Raw genomic sequence first — 17,833 nt, 5'->3', positions numbered from 1 at the left:
AGAAAGAGATAAATAAAAAAAGAGAGGGGGAGAGAAAGATACATCTGTTTAGTTTCAAACATCTATAGGACCGCAATTCACAATAGACCCGTCTTATAGTTGATGATATGACATTCAACATGTATTTTAGCCTCTAATAAGACTCTGTAAATAATGATTTCATAGTGTCTCTATTGCCAGGCAATCGTTGGTGGGAGTGTATTTGATCTTTCACTAATCACTGACCCAGGGACAGTTCTATTCCTAGTCCCTACACAGCAGGCAACATGGATGTAAATTGGATTCCGGTTATGAAGACATCTCGTAACCAGATTATAACCAATCGGTCTCTGTTATGCAGGTAAAGACAAAAGCCAAAAGCCAAGCCAACAAAAAAGGCATATTACAACCTATGCTGTGATAATTGAGTTGTTTGCTCTATAGCCCATTCGTTCATACGCCACCATGATAAACGACAAGGCCGTGACAACAAAAAGACAACAGTCACATAATGGCGGAATGAATTCAACCACGCGTACGTTTGTTTCATCACAAAACCTGGAGAGCAAAGTCCACAAAGCAAACATTCCAAGTAACAAACAGTTATGTGACCTGCAGCACGGTCGAGGAAGTTCCTGTTTTCCACAGTTTACTAAAACACTACTGATTTACAACGAAGTAGTTACTGCAAGTCAGCACAAAGACATCAGGAGTAAGTCCTCCGATATTCCAGCCCCATTTCAACTTAAACATTTTAACATCATCAAATCGACAAGGCTATACAGTACATGCTTAGTTTAGTACACTGAAAACAAATGTGAAAATACCAAAAACAATTTAGTCCAATGAATGTTGCTAAGTAGCATGTGGCTGTCCATGGTACTGATTTCTCTGTGTGTGTGTGTGTGTGCATGCTTATGAAAGTTGTAAAAAATTGGGGACTACATCTAGGCTACATCTAGGCTACATCTAGGCTACATCTAGGCTACATATTGCACTTCAGTCGTCTTAGGCCAGTGGCACAACATATGAATTTATGGTTAGATCAGAATCGCAGTCGTCATCATTGTCAAAACCACAAATCCAAATGCACATCTCCATCCATGGCTTAGGCAAGGGCTGATTTAGCAAGCTAGATACTGCAGGACATCGACACAAGCAGACCGGAAACAGACAGGTTTATCTGACAGTGATGAAGTTTTGCTTCGGATGTGATTTGATTGGTGTGAAGCCAAATCTAAACTGGCCTCCGTTGGGGGGCATTTTGCTGCACCAGGACAACCTACAGTTGAGCTCAGCTCAATGCTGATTGGCTAATTATTTACACTTTTTTTATCAAGCGAGGCCAAACGCTTGCTGGCGTCAATCAAATACTATTTTGTTCCACATAGAATCTGTCACATGGGCTACACATACTGAGACAGAGAGGCACCGCTTCCCTCGCTCAGATGATTTCTCCAGTGAGATTCAGCCACTTGCAAATGTACGGGAAATTATGAAAACACAGAGAGGAGAATGAATAATTGTGTTATCATTTGTATTTTTTTTATTCAACAAGTACTTGGGTAAGCCTGGCTTCCCTTGGCCACCATGAATACACAGATTTATAAGTCCATATTGGATAAAATGTCACTTTATCTCTGTTATTTTTTTAAGCAGGTCAGTAAATAAATATCAATTACGGTCCCATTCTCATTTGCTTTTGACAGTACCAAGAATTAGAACAGGTCATGTTGGAAATAGTTTTAATTATTCATCTCTGTGGTCCTGGAATTCTCTCCTGAACATTTGAAAAGGTGATGATCTCGTCACGTTGGTGGAGTTTAAACACTTGGTCGATGTAACTATCATAGAAGAGTGTAATTGTCTTCAGGTCAGCTGCTTTTTAGTTACGACATTTGCGTTTCTTTATGTATTACGCAATTGTTGTACTGTAGGTGTGTCTATAGTTGTGTTCAATGTTGTGTTCCTCTATGTAAGTTGTTTTTGTCTGAAACTTTGTTCCCTCTACTGATGTTGGACCAGATCGCTCTTGAAAAATAGTTTTTATCCAATGAGAAAAACCTGTAGAAATAAAGGTTACATTGTTAAAAAATGCCACTGATTACAACTCAATAAAGACAGCTTTTTCTTGTTGCTAAAAATATGGTAACAAAACCTTCTTAATACAACTAGTATACAACTTGACCATAAAGTCATAAAAGACACCAAATTGAGGTTTAGCAACCAGTTTTGCCTATTTGGTATTGGTATTATACTGAACAAAAAATATAAACTCAACATGCAACAATTTCAACGATTTGACTGAGTTACAGTTCATAGAAGGAAATCAGTCAATTGAAATACATTCATTAGGCCCTAATCTATGGATTTCACATGGCTTGGAATACAAATGTGAATCTGTTGGTCACAGATACCTTAAAACAAAAGGTAGGGGTGTGGATGAGAAAACCAGTCCGTATCTGGTGTGACCACCGTTTGCCTCATGCAGCGCGACACATCTCCTTCACATAGAGTTGATCAGGCTGTTGATTGTGACCTGTGGAATGTTGTCCCACTCCTCTTCAATGGCTGTGCGAAGTTGCTGGATATTGTCGGGAACTGGAACGCGCTGTCGTACACATCGATCCAGACATCAATGGGTGACATGTCTGGTGAGTGTGCAGGCCATGGAAGAACTGGGACATTTTCAGCTTCCAGGAATTGTGTACAGATACTTGCGACATGGGGCTGTGCATTATCATGCTGAAACGTGAGGTGATGGCGGCGGATGAATGGCACGACAATGGGCCTCACAGTATCTCTGCATTGAAATTGCTATCGATAAAATGTAAATGTGTTCAGTGTCCGTAGCTTATGCCTGCCCATACCATAACCCAATGCCACAATGGGACACACTGTTCACAGTGTTGACATCAGCAAACTAGTCACCCACACGACACCATACATGTGGTCTGTGGATGTGATGCCGTTTGCACGTATTGCCAAATTCACTAAAACGACGTTGGAGGTGGCTAATGATAGAGAAATTAACATTCAATTCTCTGACAACAGCTCTGATGGACATTCCTGCAGTCAGCATGCTAATTGCACACTTCCTAAAAACTTGAGACATCTGTGGCATTGTGTTGTTTGAAAAGACTGCACATTTTAGAGTGGCCTTTTATTGTCCCCAGCACAAGGATCAGTGATCAATGATCAGGCTGTTTAATCAGCTTTTTGATATGCCACACCTGTCAGGTGGTTGGATTATCTTGGCAAAGGAGAAATGTTCACTAACAGGGATGTAAACAAATTTGCGCACAACATTTGAGAGAATTTTTTTTGTTGTGCTTATGGAACATTTCCTGTATCTTTTATTTTAGCTCAAGAAACATGGGATGATCACTTTAAATTGTGCGTTTATATTTTTGTTCAGTGTAGTTAGTTTTGAGAGGAGACAGTTGGTTCCAGTAAGTCAAGAAGAAACAGGGGGTTGTCCAATCCGGATCTCCTCTGTTTCAACCTTGGTTTCCTCCATTAGATCTCTTCTGTTGGTGTAATGAGGGATGCTGGGTAGTGTCAGTGATTGTCTCATTGGGACGTGCAGACAGAGAGTGGTTGGGGGGGAATCATAAGTCTCTCCCCTGCTCCCCACCACCATGCAGTCATCCATTAAAGCTGAACCTGGACTCAAATACTTAACCCGTCAGAGGTGCCAATAACGAGGGGCCCATGGAAAATTACAAGGGAATTTAAGTCTGCTGGCTAATGGCATTGGCACGGACAGTTTGCCAATATACATTTAGCACTGTAGCGGCTCGGCCAGCCCGGGTGCCTGAGGAGAGTGACACGTCTCTCTTGAGCCTGTCCAGGCGGGAGATTGGGCTGTCCGTCAGCGCCAGTTCCCCTGCCATTACCCATGAGCACCCACCACCACCTCTCCCCCGTCCCCCTCCCTCCCCTGTATCACCCCTCCACCTCTCCTCTTCTCCCTCCCCCAGGGGAGAGTGACCAGTTAGAGCGATTAGATGTAACAAGAGGAGATGTGCTCAGCTGCTGTCCTCGCTGTCTCCTGCTCTGACACTCAGTCACCGGGCAATGCTGATGTGGTCATCTGCACGTTTGGTTTACACACAAAGAACACATGGTACTGCCAAGACACAGGAAGGGATTGGCTGCTCAGTGCTCAATGTCCATGTTTCTCTTTTTTCTGTGCAGTCCTAAGAATGAGTAGGAACACATGGCAGCATTCCTCCGCTGATATTATATCCATTGTGTGATTTGGCTTTGAGAGGAAGACTATAGGCACGCCGCAGGGTTGGAGTTTGAAGACGAAGGGTATCGGACAGCATTTGTTTAAAGAGGGGGAGCGGAAGCTAAAATTCGAGATGTGCACAGAAGAGACAAGAGAAAGCGAGACCCCACTCTTAATCTCTGGTGACGCTGATGCCAATTGGTGAAGAGTTTGCGACCTACAGAATAGATTTGAAACTTAAAAGGGGTTTTACTACAATCCACAATCTCTGGCTTTAAGTCTTTCTCTTCTTCTTCCGTGTTGTTACTCCTCAAAAGAAGCAGGGTGGCTGTTGGGGAGAGAGAGAGAAAAAGTTAAAGCGACTGAAGGATTTCTGCCAAAAGTGTTCCATTAAATTTAAGCTGTAGGAAGAAGCAGCCACAAGCATTAGCTGGTTAAGTATCAGTAGAAAAGGGAGAAATTAATGTGGAGGGGAAGACATATGAAATGTCATTAATGTTAATTCTAATCACTTTTTTGGCTATTAAGGGCAAATTAGTGAAGGCGATGTTAAATGTCATGGTCTGTCCAGGGAATCATGCAGAGGGTGTGTGTGTGGGGGGGAGGGGGGGGGGGGAGGGGGGGACAGAATAGGTTCTCATTTGCATACTGAAGATCCAACTGAATTCTTGTCAGGATTGATATAAAACGAACCAGAGAGCTAAACCGATGATGTTGACACGTGGTGTTAAAAAACACATACGTTCTTTGGCGGCTGATTGCTCATTGTTCACTGGCTCAAGGTTATTTTCTTGAGCTTGTCATCAGGAGAATGTCATTCCCTTGAATAATTCCACTCAGGCTTCTCTTCCTTTTTTTTGGCTTTAAGGTTCCAGGGGTATTTAAGACCAATCACGTCAGTGTAAAAAATAATTCATCCCGCCTAAGAAAAAATTACATGACTGGAATGTATGTATTTCCTGATTCTGTCTCAGAATTTAGTACCCTGCAGTGTTTTAGGACAGGGCTGTATATAGTTGCTTATATATGGCTTTGGTTTGGGGTAAAACTATTAAACAGACTGATATATCTTTAAGAAATAATCACTATTCACAATTCTGTATTTGTGAGTTTTATGAACAAAGTCTGAAACATCCTCCATGAAAAATAAAACAACAAATATGACATTTTATTTGACAGATCACCAAAGCGAAGTCCACACAGTCCTCCTATGCATAGTGCACAGAGGGCTCTGCATCGCTCTCTCTCTCCCCCCCTCTCTCTCTTCTCTCCCTCTCTCTCTTCCCCCCTCTCTCTTTCTGGCTCTCTCTCCCCCCCTCTCTCTCTCTCTCTCTTCCCCCCTCTCTCTCTCTCTCTCCCCCTCTCTCTCTCTCCTCTCCATCTCTCTCTCTCTTTCTCTCTCTCTCCATTTCTCTCTCTCTCTCTCTCTCTTCCTCTCTCTTTTCTCTTTCTGCTTGTGGTACATATACATCCCCTTTCTATTCGTTACTGTCAACGTTGGTGGAGTTGCAGGAGGCGCAGGGAGGCACAGGGGGCAGAGGTCACCGTGTGAAGGTCCTCCTCAGGCAGGAGGGGTGCCTGTGGAAGCTGTCACTCTGACCCCCTCTCCCTTCCGACCTCCCCCCCCTCAACGCGCCTTCACTCTCCTATTACCACAGGCTCCAGGTCATAACCTTTTCTGTGGCATTTGGCGATTCCGGAACCCTTTGATTAGTGCAATATTTACATATTTCTCGGTGGAGAGGGCATTCTCGTGTCGCCGACACTTGAAGTGTTGTAAAATGTGTTTGGCCTTTTGCCTGGATTCCTGAGCAGAGCTCTACTGTTCTGTGTATGTGAGTGTGTGTTTTAAGTTTATTTAGACCCCCCCCCCCCCACCCACTCACACACCCTCACACGGTACAAGTGTCATTTGGTCTGGGTTGGTGTTCGATGTGGCCCTTGTCCTCCTGAAGATGGTAGTTTAGTGACCATTAGAGCAGAATGCTGCCCTCTGGTGGCAGGCTCAGATCATGCTCCTGGACTCAGCCACAACAGAGACAAGAGACACATAGGAGAGCTCGTCTGAAGAGACGGTACAGACATGTTTACATAGTAGAACAACAGCAAAGAGCACTGAAGATATGGATGTGAGTGTGAGGTATACTGTACATACAGTAATACTCCCACTAAGGTCCGAGCTGTGTATTGTAAAGGGAAACGTGATCTTTTGTGTCTGTCTGTGGGGTGAAAACAGACTGTATGATCACAAACATTTATAAAATATAGGCCTAATAGGTTCTTTCCATAGGTGGTTTTAATTGGCAATTTGTCTTTATTTTTCATGGTTGGACTTAAAAGCCTGTAAAAACTCCAAGAAATCAGCTCGAAGCGATTTAACTTGTAACACATAATATAGACACGTGATCGTAAACAAATGTAAGCAAGGTTTGAAATGATTATGTTTTCGTCAAATATGATATGTTTGAGCTTCTTGAGGACAATTTGCAGTCTACAAATGATTTGTAATGATGTTCCGTCCCCCCGACTATCCGCTCAAGAGAAAATCTGCCAGCGCCTGAATCAAGTTAATAATCCCTGTAGTACTCTACCCTGCAAAAACTGCATTTCACAAGTTTATTCACGTTCAAATGGATAAATCTATTCAGAAGGCACATATCATATCAGTCATCAAAATGGAGTCTGCTGCCTGAAGGTTGATCCTCTTTCCTCTCTCTCTTTCTCTCCCCCGTCAGTGAGACAGAAAGCAGAGATGTCAGGGAACAGGTTTCTCAGTGAGTGCTGCCTGCGTGGCCGTCATGTTACTGAGGAGGGGGGAGAGCGACAGGCAGCTGCTGTCTCTCTGTCTTTCCACCGGCCTGCAGGCCTCACTGGCATTAACGTCATGTGCCATGTTCTCTGGGAAAACCTGTCACTCACCACTCAGTCAGTCAGTCCTTCAGTCAGTTAGGTCTCAAAGCACACAGTCACAGGCTAGTACATGAAAAGGACTGGTAAAAGTGAGTGGCAGGTCCTTCAAGTCCTAGTGCAGTCAGTGTGTCTCTGCAATAGGTGGGTGGGAGACTGGGAGTCCATTTTTGAACATCGCCTCAAATGGACTTTGGCCCTAACTAGGCAAAACATCAGAAATAGAAACAAGCTCAAGCTATTTTTCCACATTAAAGGCCAAATGCAGCCATTTTTTAAATCAAATCATTCTGAGTATTAAGTACCTCTACTGTATTCGTTTTTAATTAAAATGGGCAGAAATAGCTTTTCAGCAACAACAAGAAATGCTCAAGCAAGAATTTTGCTAGGTGTGTCTGGGAGTGGTCTCAGTGGAGAGGGGAAAACTAGTTGTTACTGGCAGAGAGGTTTGGAACACCGATTTACCACCTGGTGATGCCACCAGGCAAGCCGAAACGTCCACCCAAGCAAACCTTCTGATTAGAAGGCCCTGTGTAGATTGTATTTTCAAACAGCAACTATCAGCAAATAACACTGATCAAACACAAGGGAAATTAATTTTGACTGAACTGGGCCTTTCATCACACGTGTCAGAAAACATCTAATTTCAAGTGTCACATGTGGTTCATAAAGAAATATGGTCAACCCCTAAAAAGGTATTTTTGTTTCTTCTTAGTCTACTACCATACTCGAATCTGAAAATGGTTTCTGCTTAATGTTACTAAGTCGAAAGTCAGTTCTCTGTATTATAAGAATAGTAGACTAGTCGTGTTCATTAAGGCACAAAACAAAACAAAAAAAAAAGTTTTAGAACCTTATGCAAACGAGTGTTTGTTATTGGACAAGTTCAGGTAGTTCTTCCCTATTTTCTTCCATTTGGTGCCTAATGAACATGACCCAGTACCTCTCTGGACCTGTAGGGGAGAGTGGGATAAGTTGAGATAAAGGGGTAAGTTGAACAACCCTTGTTTCTAAGGAACCACACACAAAATGAATGACTTGACAAAAACGTTAGGAACAGGTAATCATGTCATGGAATAGGTGAAGAAGGAAGCAACCACATGGAGAAAGTGGTAAGCAAGTCAGTTTCAAAAACGAATTTATTCTGTTTGTTTTTTTAAAACCTTTGTTTAACTAGGCAAGTCAGTTAAGAACAAATTCTTATTTACAACGACGGCCTAGGAACATTGGGTTAACAGCCTTGTTCAGGGGGCAGAACGACAGATGTTTATCTTGTCAGCTCGGGGATTTGATCTCGCAACCCTTCCGGTTACTTGTCCTTCCTTGTAGCTGTGTGGGCTAATATAGTCTAAATGTTTGCCTTGTGGTAAGTGGCCATGGGCTAAATTTAGCCAACGGTTGAGCCAATGGCAAGTTGAGCAAATTGAAGTGTGTTTTTTTCTCCCCAGGTGTAATGCAAGGCGTTATCACTGGAATGATGTTCAAAGCGTATTTAAATAGTGCCTGTTAGGTGTTAAGCCTGTGTTAAATTATGCTTAAAATGATTACAAGACAAGAAAGTGATGTCGAATTGAATTTGGGGAAAAACATAGACATGGTTTTAAAAAGGTAGTGGGAATATTTCATTCAGGCTAAGAATTTGTAGGCATCTTAACCCATACCCAGGGTAAGTTATGCCAAGAGACCACTTTATTGGACAAGCTATATTTTCAAAACTGTAATGTTTACATGAATTCCGATTATTTCCAGGGATACACAACATCCTGAAATATATGTAGATACCTTTGTTAGAAAGAAAACTATATTTCCCTTGACGGAGTGATCCTTAATGTAAAAAATAAATAAAATGGCACAACTTACACTTCTTTCCCCTACAGGATGTTGCTCATTCTGTCACATGCGAGGAAGGGAGACTGATGAAACCAGTTGAATGGTGCCATGTTTTGTGTATTTAATGTGGACATGGTGACATGACATTTTCTGCAACGATGTACAAAACTTTAACAGAACTGAGAAGGCCTCAGACGAGGTAGAGCTTTCACATCGGGGACAGTGAAAACAAAGTATAAAAACAAATCAGAAAAGAATCAAATAAATCAACTCCTGTCTGCTTCTGCTCTGATCCTTGTAACTAATAAATACAGTTGTCAACCAGATACATTTCAAACAGTGTCATCTACGGGAAAATGACAATGTAGTTAATTACAAATAAAAAGCCAACAGCCACACACGACTTGGAGGAATTGTTAAAACCCCTACCAAATAGAAATAACGACTTCCATCAAGTTCTTTGGGAGGGCACCCTTGGATATCTACTGAACAAGTCCTCATTTTTTAAGCAAAGAGAGAGAGAGACTAAAAACACACTCTTTATGAAACATATTTCTGCACCTATCATTTTCCATTAGAAAACTGAACTAAGCAGTGTAATACAAACCCAAAAGCCAAAAAACAAAAAACACATAGCAAATAAAATAAAATAATTGATATCTATGATAATAGAATAATAATCATTAAAAACCAGACTCGACATTGAACTGGACTACCTTAACCAGTCAAAGACTGAATGAAATTAAGACAGTTAAACGTGTTAAAGCAGTAACCTAGTCTAAGTGCACCGGAAATGCCATTTGGTATCTAACGCTGTAACGGGTTTGGTAAGATTAAAATACAGACAGACAAACTTACATATGCACGCACAAATACTCACTCTCTCACTCCCGCGTGGTCTGCTCATATCTGCTAAGTCACACTTAGGAGTACAAATTTGTATTTTAGGAGTTCGTCTTAAAAATGGTCATTCTGTACAACGGTATTGAAGGGCACTAATTATTAAGGACACTACTTGATAGGCTATATTATCCGCTTCAAGTATTTCACTATCCTCATCGTTAATATGCACATACAGTAAGTGTAGCTATATACAAGCACACTGCTGTATACATATTCAACCAACCACACCAAGTAACCGACACAGAAATCGTTTCATCTTGTGTTCATGTAAAAACTACTACTGAGCCCCCCCACACACACACACACAAAAAATATTATAAACAGCTGATAATTATTCATTATTTTCCTATCTATCTCTGGCTCTCTGTCTCACACTTGGACATTTGCAGTGTCATGTACAGTGCACGTGGCCTTGCGTGCATACAACGTTTGCTCAAAAAGACCGTCTGACCAATTGTCTGCTTGTCTGAACGAACATGTTGACATCCATGCACCAAAACAAGAATGACTAACTTATTAGAGTGTTACCTCACCTGGGCTGTGTTCATTAGGCACCAAACGGAAGAAAGTGGACTGAAACAGGGAGGGCCCATCTGGTTTTGTCCAATCAGAAACGCTCATTTTTGTTTCCCGTTGCAAAATGTTTTATTGGTGTCTGCCCTAACAAACAGGACCCAGGTACTTACATTTCAATGTAATCCAATAGTCATAGGCATGGCTATGAATCCAGGAGGCGTTTTATGAGGGCAACTTTGAGAAGAAAAAAACCATCACACATATGGTTACAGTGAAGCCTCTCCTTATATCGCATATACAGTATGCAAGCATGGCTTTGGTCCTCACTTCACACCTGGCCATACAAAAACAAGCTTTTATTGCAAAGGAGGTAGTATGCAAAGCATCTAAAGGGAGTCTAATACGCAGAGGTAATCAAGAAGGGGCAAAACACGCACACACACACACACACAAGCCGCACACACACACACACACACAGCAACCCTACCAGGGCGCTGCAGCCATCAGAAGCAAAACACTGTCTTCATCAATGCTCCCTGAAAGCTCTAGACGCCTGACCTCTCAAAAGCCACTGTTGTGAGGACTAGCTTTTAGGAGTTTAGTCTTATTCAAGTAGAAAGGAGAGCAAGGGCAACTTGAACCAAACAGTCCGACCACTTTATTCCTGCTAAGAGGTTTCAGTAAGTGGGTATAATTTGAGGTTGGAGGTGTGGGTGTCGGAGGAGGACTACGCTCGGATCAGAGGGATCAGAAAGAACGGCCTCCTCATCTTCTCCTCCACAATAATTGAACGACCGTTAAAACCGCACGCTCGTTTATACCCCCCATTAAAAGCGCACACTCTTTTTAATGAGCAGTAAAGCAGGCACCTCCTCTCACACTGTCATTAGCCCTCTCTCCTTCCCTCTCTCTCTCGTTCTCTCTCCTTAATGACCGGCCAAACAGCCTCGGAGTCAGATCGTGTAGTGGTCACTCCACTTCAGCCAATCATACTGGACTCATTATAGTGGTCCTCGAGAGGATAGAACACACACACGCACACACACACACACACACACACACACACACACACACACACACACACACACACACACACACACACACACACACACACACACACACACACACACAGTCTTAAGCTTGTCAAGTTAGCTGCAATCGGAGGGTTAGCCAAGTGTGTTCAGTTCAGTCAGTGTAAGCGTCGCCAACTTGGCTGCTCCCTTCTGCCGTGTGTTTTTAAGGGATCAGTGTCCTGAGGAATGCACGAAACCATTTCATCACAATCTAAATCAAATGGGGAAAAACAGGAAAACTGACAGTTATAGGGACGCCGCCATGCCGTCCTTGCCCATGGGTCCGCAGAGGGAAAAAACAGCATTTGTTTGCACAGTGTCCGATTTTTCTTCTCTTTCCAAGAAACCCCTTTCTTTCTTTTTTAAACACATTTCAAATAATCCTGGTAATATTTCAAATCAAAACGGCAACGGGGGTGAGTTCACGCTGATGTCACTCTGTCGGGTGGTGTCTCTGACACAGCTCTCAGTTCTCTCTGCTGTCTGTGGGGAGGGGCTGGGAATATGGATGGAGTCTCCAGCTCTATCTTAGGCCCTGGGGATGTCACGCTGGTGGGTCTGTTATTAGGTCGCGGTGGGTCGGTGGTGTTGGGTGAGAACCAGTCTCCCGGCTCCTCCTCCTGATCGTGGTCCAGTCCCGGTGGTCTGTAATCAGGGTACTGGGCGTTGTCGAAATGTACGTGGTGGACACTCTGGACGTGGGTCTTCAGGTTCCCTTTCTGAGAGGCTCGGTACGGACAGAGGCGGCATCGGAACGGTCTCTCCCCTTTGGGACACACACAGCAACACACACACACACAGAGGTCAGAGGTCACACAGAGGGCAGATATGGCATGACCTTTCATAGAGTACGGGTGGTGGCAGAACTCTCCCCTGGAACGATTTCATTTGGGAGGGATTTAATACAAGGAACAATACATAGAATGATGTAAACCATGCTGGGACTGACTGTAGGTAAACAGCACAATGAATAAGACCTGTATACATACACAAAGTTATAACACAAACAGGCACAAAAACGAATTTAACCCCAAATCATGAAACTTAATGGCAACAGACGTCTAACCATTAAAATATACTGCACCTGATTCCAAAAGAAACACGTCAACTTTCCTCTTTTCTAACCTACATGAATCTGCCCTCCTCTCCTGTGACCATTCATTTCTCTCTCTCTCTCTTTCCCTCAAGTCAGCCAGCTCCACCCACTCGCTTTGCTAATTAGACTGACCTACAAATGGGCTCTGGCGCCAATCACATAAATAAGCAACGGCACACCTGAACTAAACAAAAGAAAATGCTGTTTAATTGCGCCTAATTATCATTATGATAAATGGAAGAATATAAAATGGGGGAAAAACAAATGACTCCTTCTGCCCTCAACCTCTCATTCCCTCTCTCTTACCTGAAGAAGAGACAGAAAAATATGTGTGTTATCATACATCATTATCATGAGGGGAATAAAAAAAACAAAATACACAATTAATCAAAAAATAATCTAAAAGCAGAGCCAGGCGATCAGGCGGGCAGGTTGAGACGTGAGCGGAAAGCGAGCACCTCTAGGACACCGTCGCCCTGTTAGGAAGCGAGGCTGGATGGGAGTGGTGCACTAAATTACACTAAAGGTTATCGTCACCGTAAAGCACCGCCAACACTACATCTAATTGGACCCCGACGCTGTTTCTGCTCCCATCATTCATAGCGTCGCGATACATTTGCGGATGGGTGATTCATTAAGATGGAGGTGCGGCTTGCGGACCTGGCTCTCTCCGAATGTCAAAGCAGAGGAGATTTACCTCACCCAACCCTCTCTCGTTCTCTCTCCCTCCCCCCTCTCTTTCTCTCAGAAAACGTTTATCTGATGCAGAGAGAAAAGAGACATTTTGTGTGTTCTCAGGGCCAATCCTTCACACAGGGACAGACTATGGTTCTAGTGACTTGGTGACATCACAAAATATGTGGAGTCTGAAAGCGGATGATTCCGGAAGGACACATAACTCATAGTGAAAATGACAGAATGAGTAAAAACAATAAGGACAGGAGCACCAGCAAACATGCAGGCATGCAAACATACACAGGAAAACACACATGCACACAAAACTGACGGGCATGAGGAAACGGGAAGCAGCAATCCAATGTGAATCTAGGGGAGCAACATACTTGTTTGGGAGCTTCCGAGGAGTTGGTTTGAGCGTCAGCACCTCGGAGTCCGTTATAATCAAACACGACTGTGGGGAAAAAGGAGGGTGAGGGGTGGGGGGGGTGGGGTACTTGTTAAAAAATAAGTCTCCATTCACCTGCATCACCATTAGCAAACGCTACCGTCAACCACAGCAACAACCAGTTAGTTAGAGAGAGAAAACACAACAACAGCAGAGCAGAGTGGAACTAGATGATGATGATGATGATGAGACCTGGTGGAGTGAAGCCAGTGATTTAATATGACACAGACATGCTAATGGGAGGCTTCGGGGTGACTGGCCTTTCGCGTGAGGGATGACATCCATGCTGAAGAAAACCATCGGTGACAACATTAATTACAGCTCACTCTCTGTGTGTGTGTGTGTTTGTGCAATGTGTGTGTTTGTGCGGTGTGTGTGTGTAGGGTGTGTGTGTTTACAGTGGATGCTGGGGGAGGGGAGGACTCCCTCTGCATCCCTTGTCGTTTGGCTCCTGTCACTTAGCATCACTGGTTGTGCCGCATATCATTCACACTCTCCATAAAGAAGTTACTTATCTCACTGTCTACCACTATTACAGCTGCCCCCCACTGATGGACATGACCAGAGAGGAGAGGAGAAAGAGGACAAAGGAGAGCAAGGAGGCACAATAACTGGTTTGGCGGCTGAACAAGGATGCGTGATAATGGAGACATATGTTGGCATGATGGACAAATGCTACAGTTCACTAGCGTGCACAATTCCTTCTCTCTATCTGGCACGTGATTAATAACGTACACTATTTGTCACAGATCAGAAAATCATATTCGTTTAAAAAGCTATAGACAGCTATCCTGGTTAAGGGCAAAGAATGGACCCACAGGCTGAGGAGCACAAATGAACAAATAATGTAGTTGAATGTTACTGATGTTCAGTATTGGATATGTGATCGTATGCATTGTATATGTATGTGTGTATGTGTATGTGTGTGTGTGTACACGTGAGTGTGTACGGGCATATATGTTTGTGTGCACATACATATACACATGTAATTTGTATACACACCTGCTTGTGTGTGTGTGTGTGTGTGTGTGTGTGTGTGTGTGTGTGTGTGTGTGTGTGTGTGTGTGTGTGTGTGTGTGTGTGTGTGTGTGTGTGTGTGTGTGTGTGTTAATCCCCATTTACCTGTGTGGGATCTCATGTGTGTACGGAGGTGACTGGGCTGACTGAAGATCTTCCCGCACTCTTGGCAGCCGTATTCCCCTTGTCGAACCAGAGGCCTCAGCATCCCTACAAGAGAGAGAGAGAGAGAGAGAGAGAGAGAGAGAGAGAGAGGGACAGGGTGATAAAATAAGAGTAAGGGTAAATTGGGAATTGTGAGAGAGAAAAAAAATGAAAATCCACACAAAAGACCTGATGACCAAAATGAAGATGTAGAGATGGATGGAAAATAAGAGGGAGAAAAGCCGGGAAGAACTAGATGAAGTGCACACGGTCCGCACCTGCTGCCTCGACCTCTGAATGCTCGGCTATGAAAAGCCAACTGGCATTTACTCCTGAGATGCTGACCTGTTGCACCCTCTATAACCACTGTGCTTATTATTTGACCCGGCTGGTCATCTATGAACATTTGAACATCTTGAAGAACGATCTCGCCTTTAAATGGCCATGAACTGTTATAATATCCACCGGCACAGGTCAAGGCAGAGATGGCGTGACCTTCTAGAGAGGACATGTGGTGGCAGAACTCTCCCCTTGAGCGGTTTTATTTGGGAGGGATTCAATACGAGGGAAAAACACATAAAATAACGTAAACTATGTACTGTTATAATCCCTACACAGCCAGAAGAGGACTGGCTCCCCCTCAGAACCTGGTTCCTCTCTAGGTTTCTTGCCTTTCTAAAGGAGTTTTTCCTAGCAACAGTGCTTCTACATCTGCAATGCTTGCTCTTTGGGGTTTCAGGCTAGGTTTCTGTGTAAGCACTTCGTGACATCTGCTGATGTAAAAAGGTCTTTGGAAATACATGTAATTGATTGATGGATTGATTGGATGGATGTAAATGAATGGAACACAGGGCCACCGACAGACATGGTCAGACTAGTCTCTCATCTCTGGCTGGAGAGAGCTAGCCTCAACTCTAGTAGAGAAGAGTAGAGTATAGAGAGGGAAGCATCATTAGTATGTCTAATGTGTCATTATGGGAGGCTAGCTCCAGGGGTTGGACTGCAGCTGTCACACAGCATCATCTCAGGCTCTGACAGGCAGACACACACAGCTACACGGCCGCCGCATAAATTACAGCCAATTAAAACGCCCCGGCTGCGATGTGCCCGCTCCGCCGACCAGCCCGCGTGTCATCACGTCAGGTGTGTGTGTGTTTGAGAGAGAGAGAGAGAGAGAGAGTGTGTGTTCTGTTTATTTGTACGCAGAAGTACATGTGTACATGTGCAGAAGGGGAATATAAAAGATCTTTGGCGTGTCATCCGGTGATGCAGGATGCAGGGAGACAGCAGGAAGACGAGAGAGACCAACTTGGTCCATCCATCGTCACATAACTCCTCCCCACCACCGCCACTACCAAACCCCTCCTATGACCTCTTCCCCTGCCAGCCAAAAAGCCCTGGGGGTGTGTGCAGTGAGTGAGGGGGTGAGTTCCCAGCCCTGCCTTGGCATGTACCTGGGCTCGTGGTGCCCGCTGGTGGTATGGGTGACAGGGGAGTGGAGGTGACTGAGAGTGTCTCTGGCAGGCCTAACCCTGCCTGGCCTCTGGAAACATCCAGCCAGACTCACAAGCCTCTCTCTCTCTCGCCGAGGCACTAATGAAAGACAAGTGGGCTGGACTAAACACACTAATGCACACATACACCCCCCCCCCCTCACCACACACACACACACACAACACACACACATCCTGTCTTTCTCAAAAAAGGTCACTTTATAGCATCTGACTCAAAGGGCTAAGGCGGAGCGTGACGGTATTGCCTGGACGGGTGACAGCGATGTCATTCGTCTGCCTCCCAGGCTGTTTTCTCTCTCTGGAACATGGGGAGGAATAGAAGCCTGCCAGCTGGGTGTCTTAAGCAGAGGCCCACTTGACCTTAGGAAAGTAGCAGCAGAATACGGGGGAAATATAGGATGTTTTGGTAATCACCATTTCTCAAGCAGCTGCTGCTGGGTTAATTATTATGTCACGTCTCTCGCTCTTTGCCTCTCTCTTTCAATCTTTCTCCCTCTCTTTCTCTCTCTCCCTGCCCTTCTCTCGCTCTCTCTCTCTCTATATATATACACATATATCTGTGGCTCTTTCTCTCTTTTTTATCTCTGTCTCCCCTCTCTCTCTCTCCCCCGTCTGTGAGCGTATCATCAGCCGGAGCCCTGATCCAAACAGTTGGCGACAGGTCAACGGGAGAGTGGAGATATGCCTTGCAGAACAGAGACCCACGAAGGTCCTGCCACATCTTTCACTGTTTTAACATCACTCCCTACCAGCGGAGGCTGGTGGGAGGAGCTATAGGAGGACTGGCTCATTGTAATAGAATGGAATCAATGGAGCGGATTCAAATATGTGGTTCCCATATGTTTGATGTGTTTCATACCATTCCATTGCCGCCATTACAACGAGCCCGTCCTCCTATAGCTCCTCCCACCAGCCGCCACATCTCCCTACATATAGAACACACTGCCCCAGATACAGCTTTTTTACAATATAAAGTACTTCTTGTGCACACACACACACACACACACACACACACACACACACACACACACACACACACACACACACACACACCTACTTTAATGCATCTCCCTTTTGTTATTTATGCCCCTGTCAGTCTGGCCAGTCGTCCTGTCTATCAATCATCTTCTGCCAGATGGTGTGTGTGTGTGTGCGCGTGCGTACAACTGAGCCTACGTGTTCGTACTGACCACCTCAGGGGCCAGTCCCTCTGGTAGATCCAGTCCAGTGACGCCACCCCTCCACACGTGATATGAGCTGTCAATCAGCGAGCCAAAAAGGGCTGCTCAACATCTCCTGGCATCTGGCCTTTCCTCTAAACACATGATCCTGAGGCGTGTTTATCATCATCCCTACTGCCCTTCTGACTGTCTCCCTTTCTCGTCACAGCACTGACAGGCTACTCACAAAACACCAACTAGAAACATATCTGAATATTATAGTAGGCCTAAAGATAGAAAGAAATAGACTGTTTGTGAAAAGGGTAACTTTTAT

At 44.2% G+C, this 17,833-nt stretch overlaps 1 protein-coding gene across 3 annotated transcripts in view; it reads right to left on the bottom strand.

The window, feature by feature from the left end:
* Positions 1-3,942: 3,942 nt before the first annotated feature.
* LOC135520036 (zinc finger protein 516-like) overlaps positions 3,943-17,833 on the bottom strand; it is a 60,022-nt gene continuing 46,131 nt past the window's right edge. Inside the window, exons 4-6 of one of the 3 annotated variants that reach the window (XM_064945351.1) lie at positions 14,787-14,891; positions 13,603-13,670; positions 3,943-4,544 (exon numbers count right to left, since the gene is read on the bottom strand). In XM_064945351.1, the coding sequence (XP_064801423.1) occupies positions 4,527-4,544; positions 13,603-13,670; positions 14,787-14,891 (191 nt within the window). In that variant the 3' untranslated portion in view covers positions 3,943-4,526. Of the gene's footprint in view, positions 4,545-10,147; positions 12,212-13,602; positions 13,671-14,786; positions 14,892-17,833 lie in introns of those variants that run through there. The other 2 variants (XM_064945350.1, XM_064945349.1) reach the window with 2 other exon arrangements.

The sequence above is a fragment of the Oncorhynchus masou genome, chromosome 29, assembly GCF_036934945.1.
Source record: "Oncorhynchus masou masou isolate Uvic2021 chromosome 29, UVic_Omas_1.1, whole genome shotgun sequence".
Classification (NCBI taxonomy): Eukaryota; Metazoa; Chordata; class Actinopteri; order Salmoniformes; family Salmonidae; genus Oncorhynchus; species Oncorhynchus masou.
The sequence above is the reverse complement of the archived record's forward strand: the minus strand, read 5'-3'. Positions and strand labels throughout refer to the sequence as shown.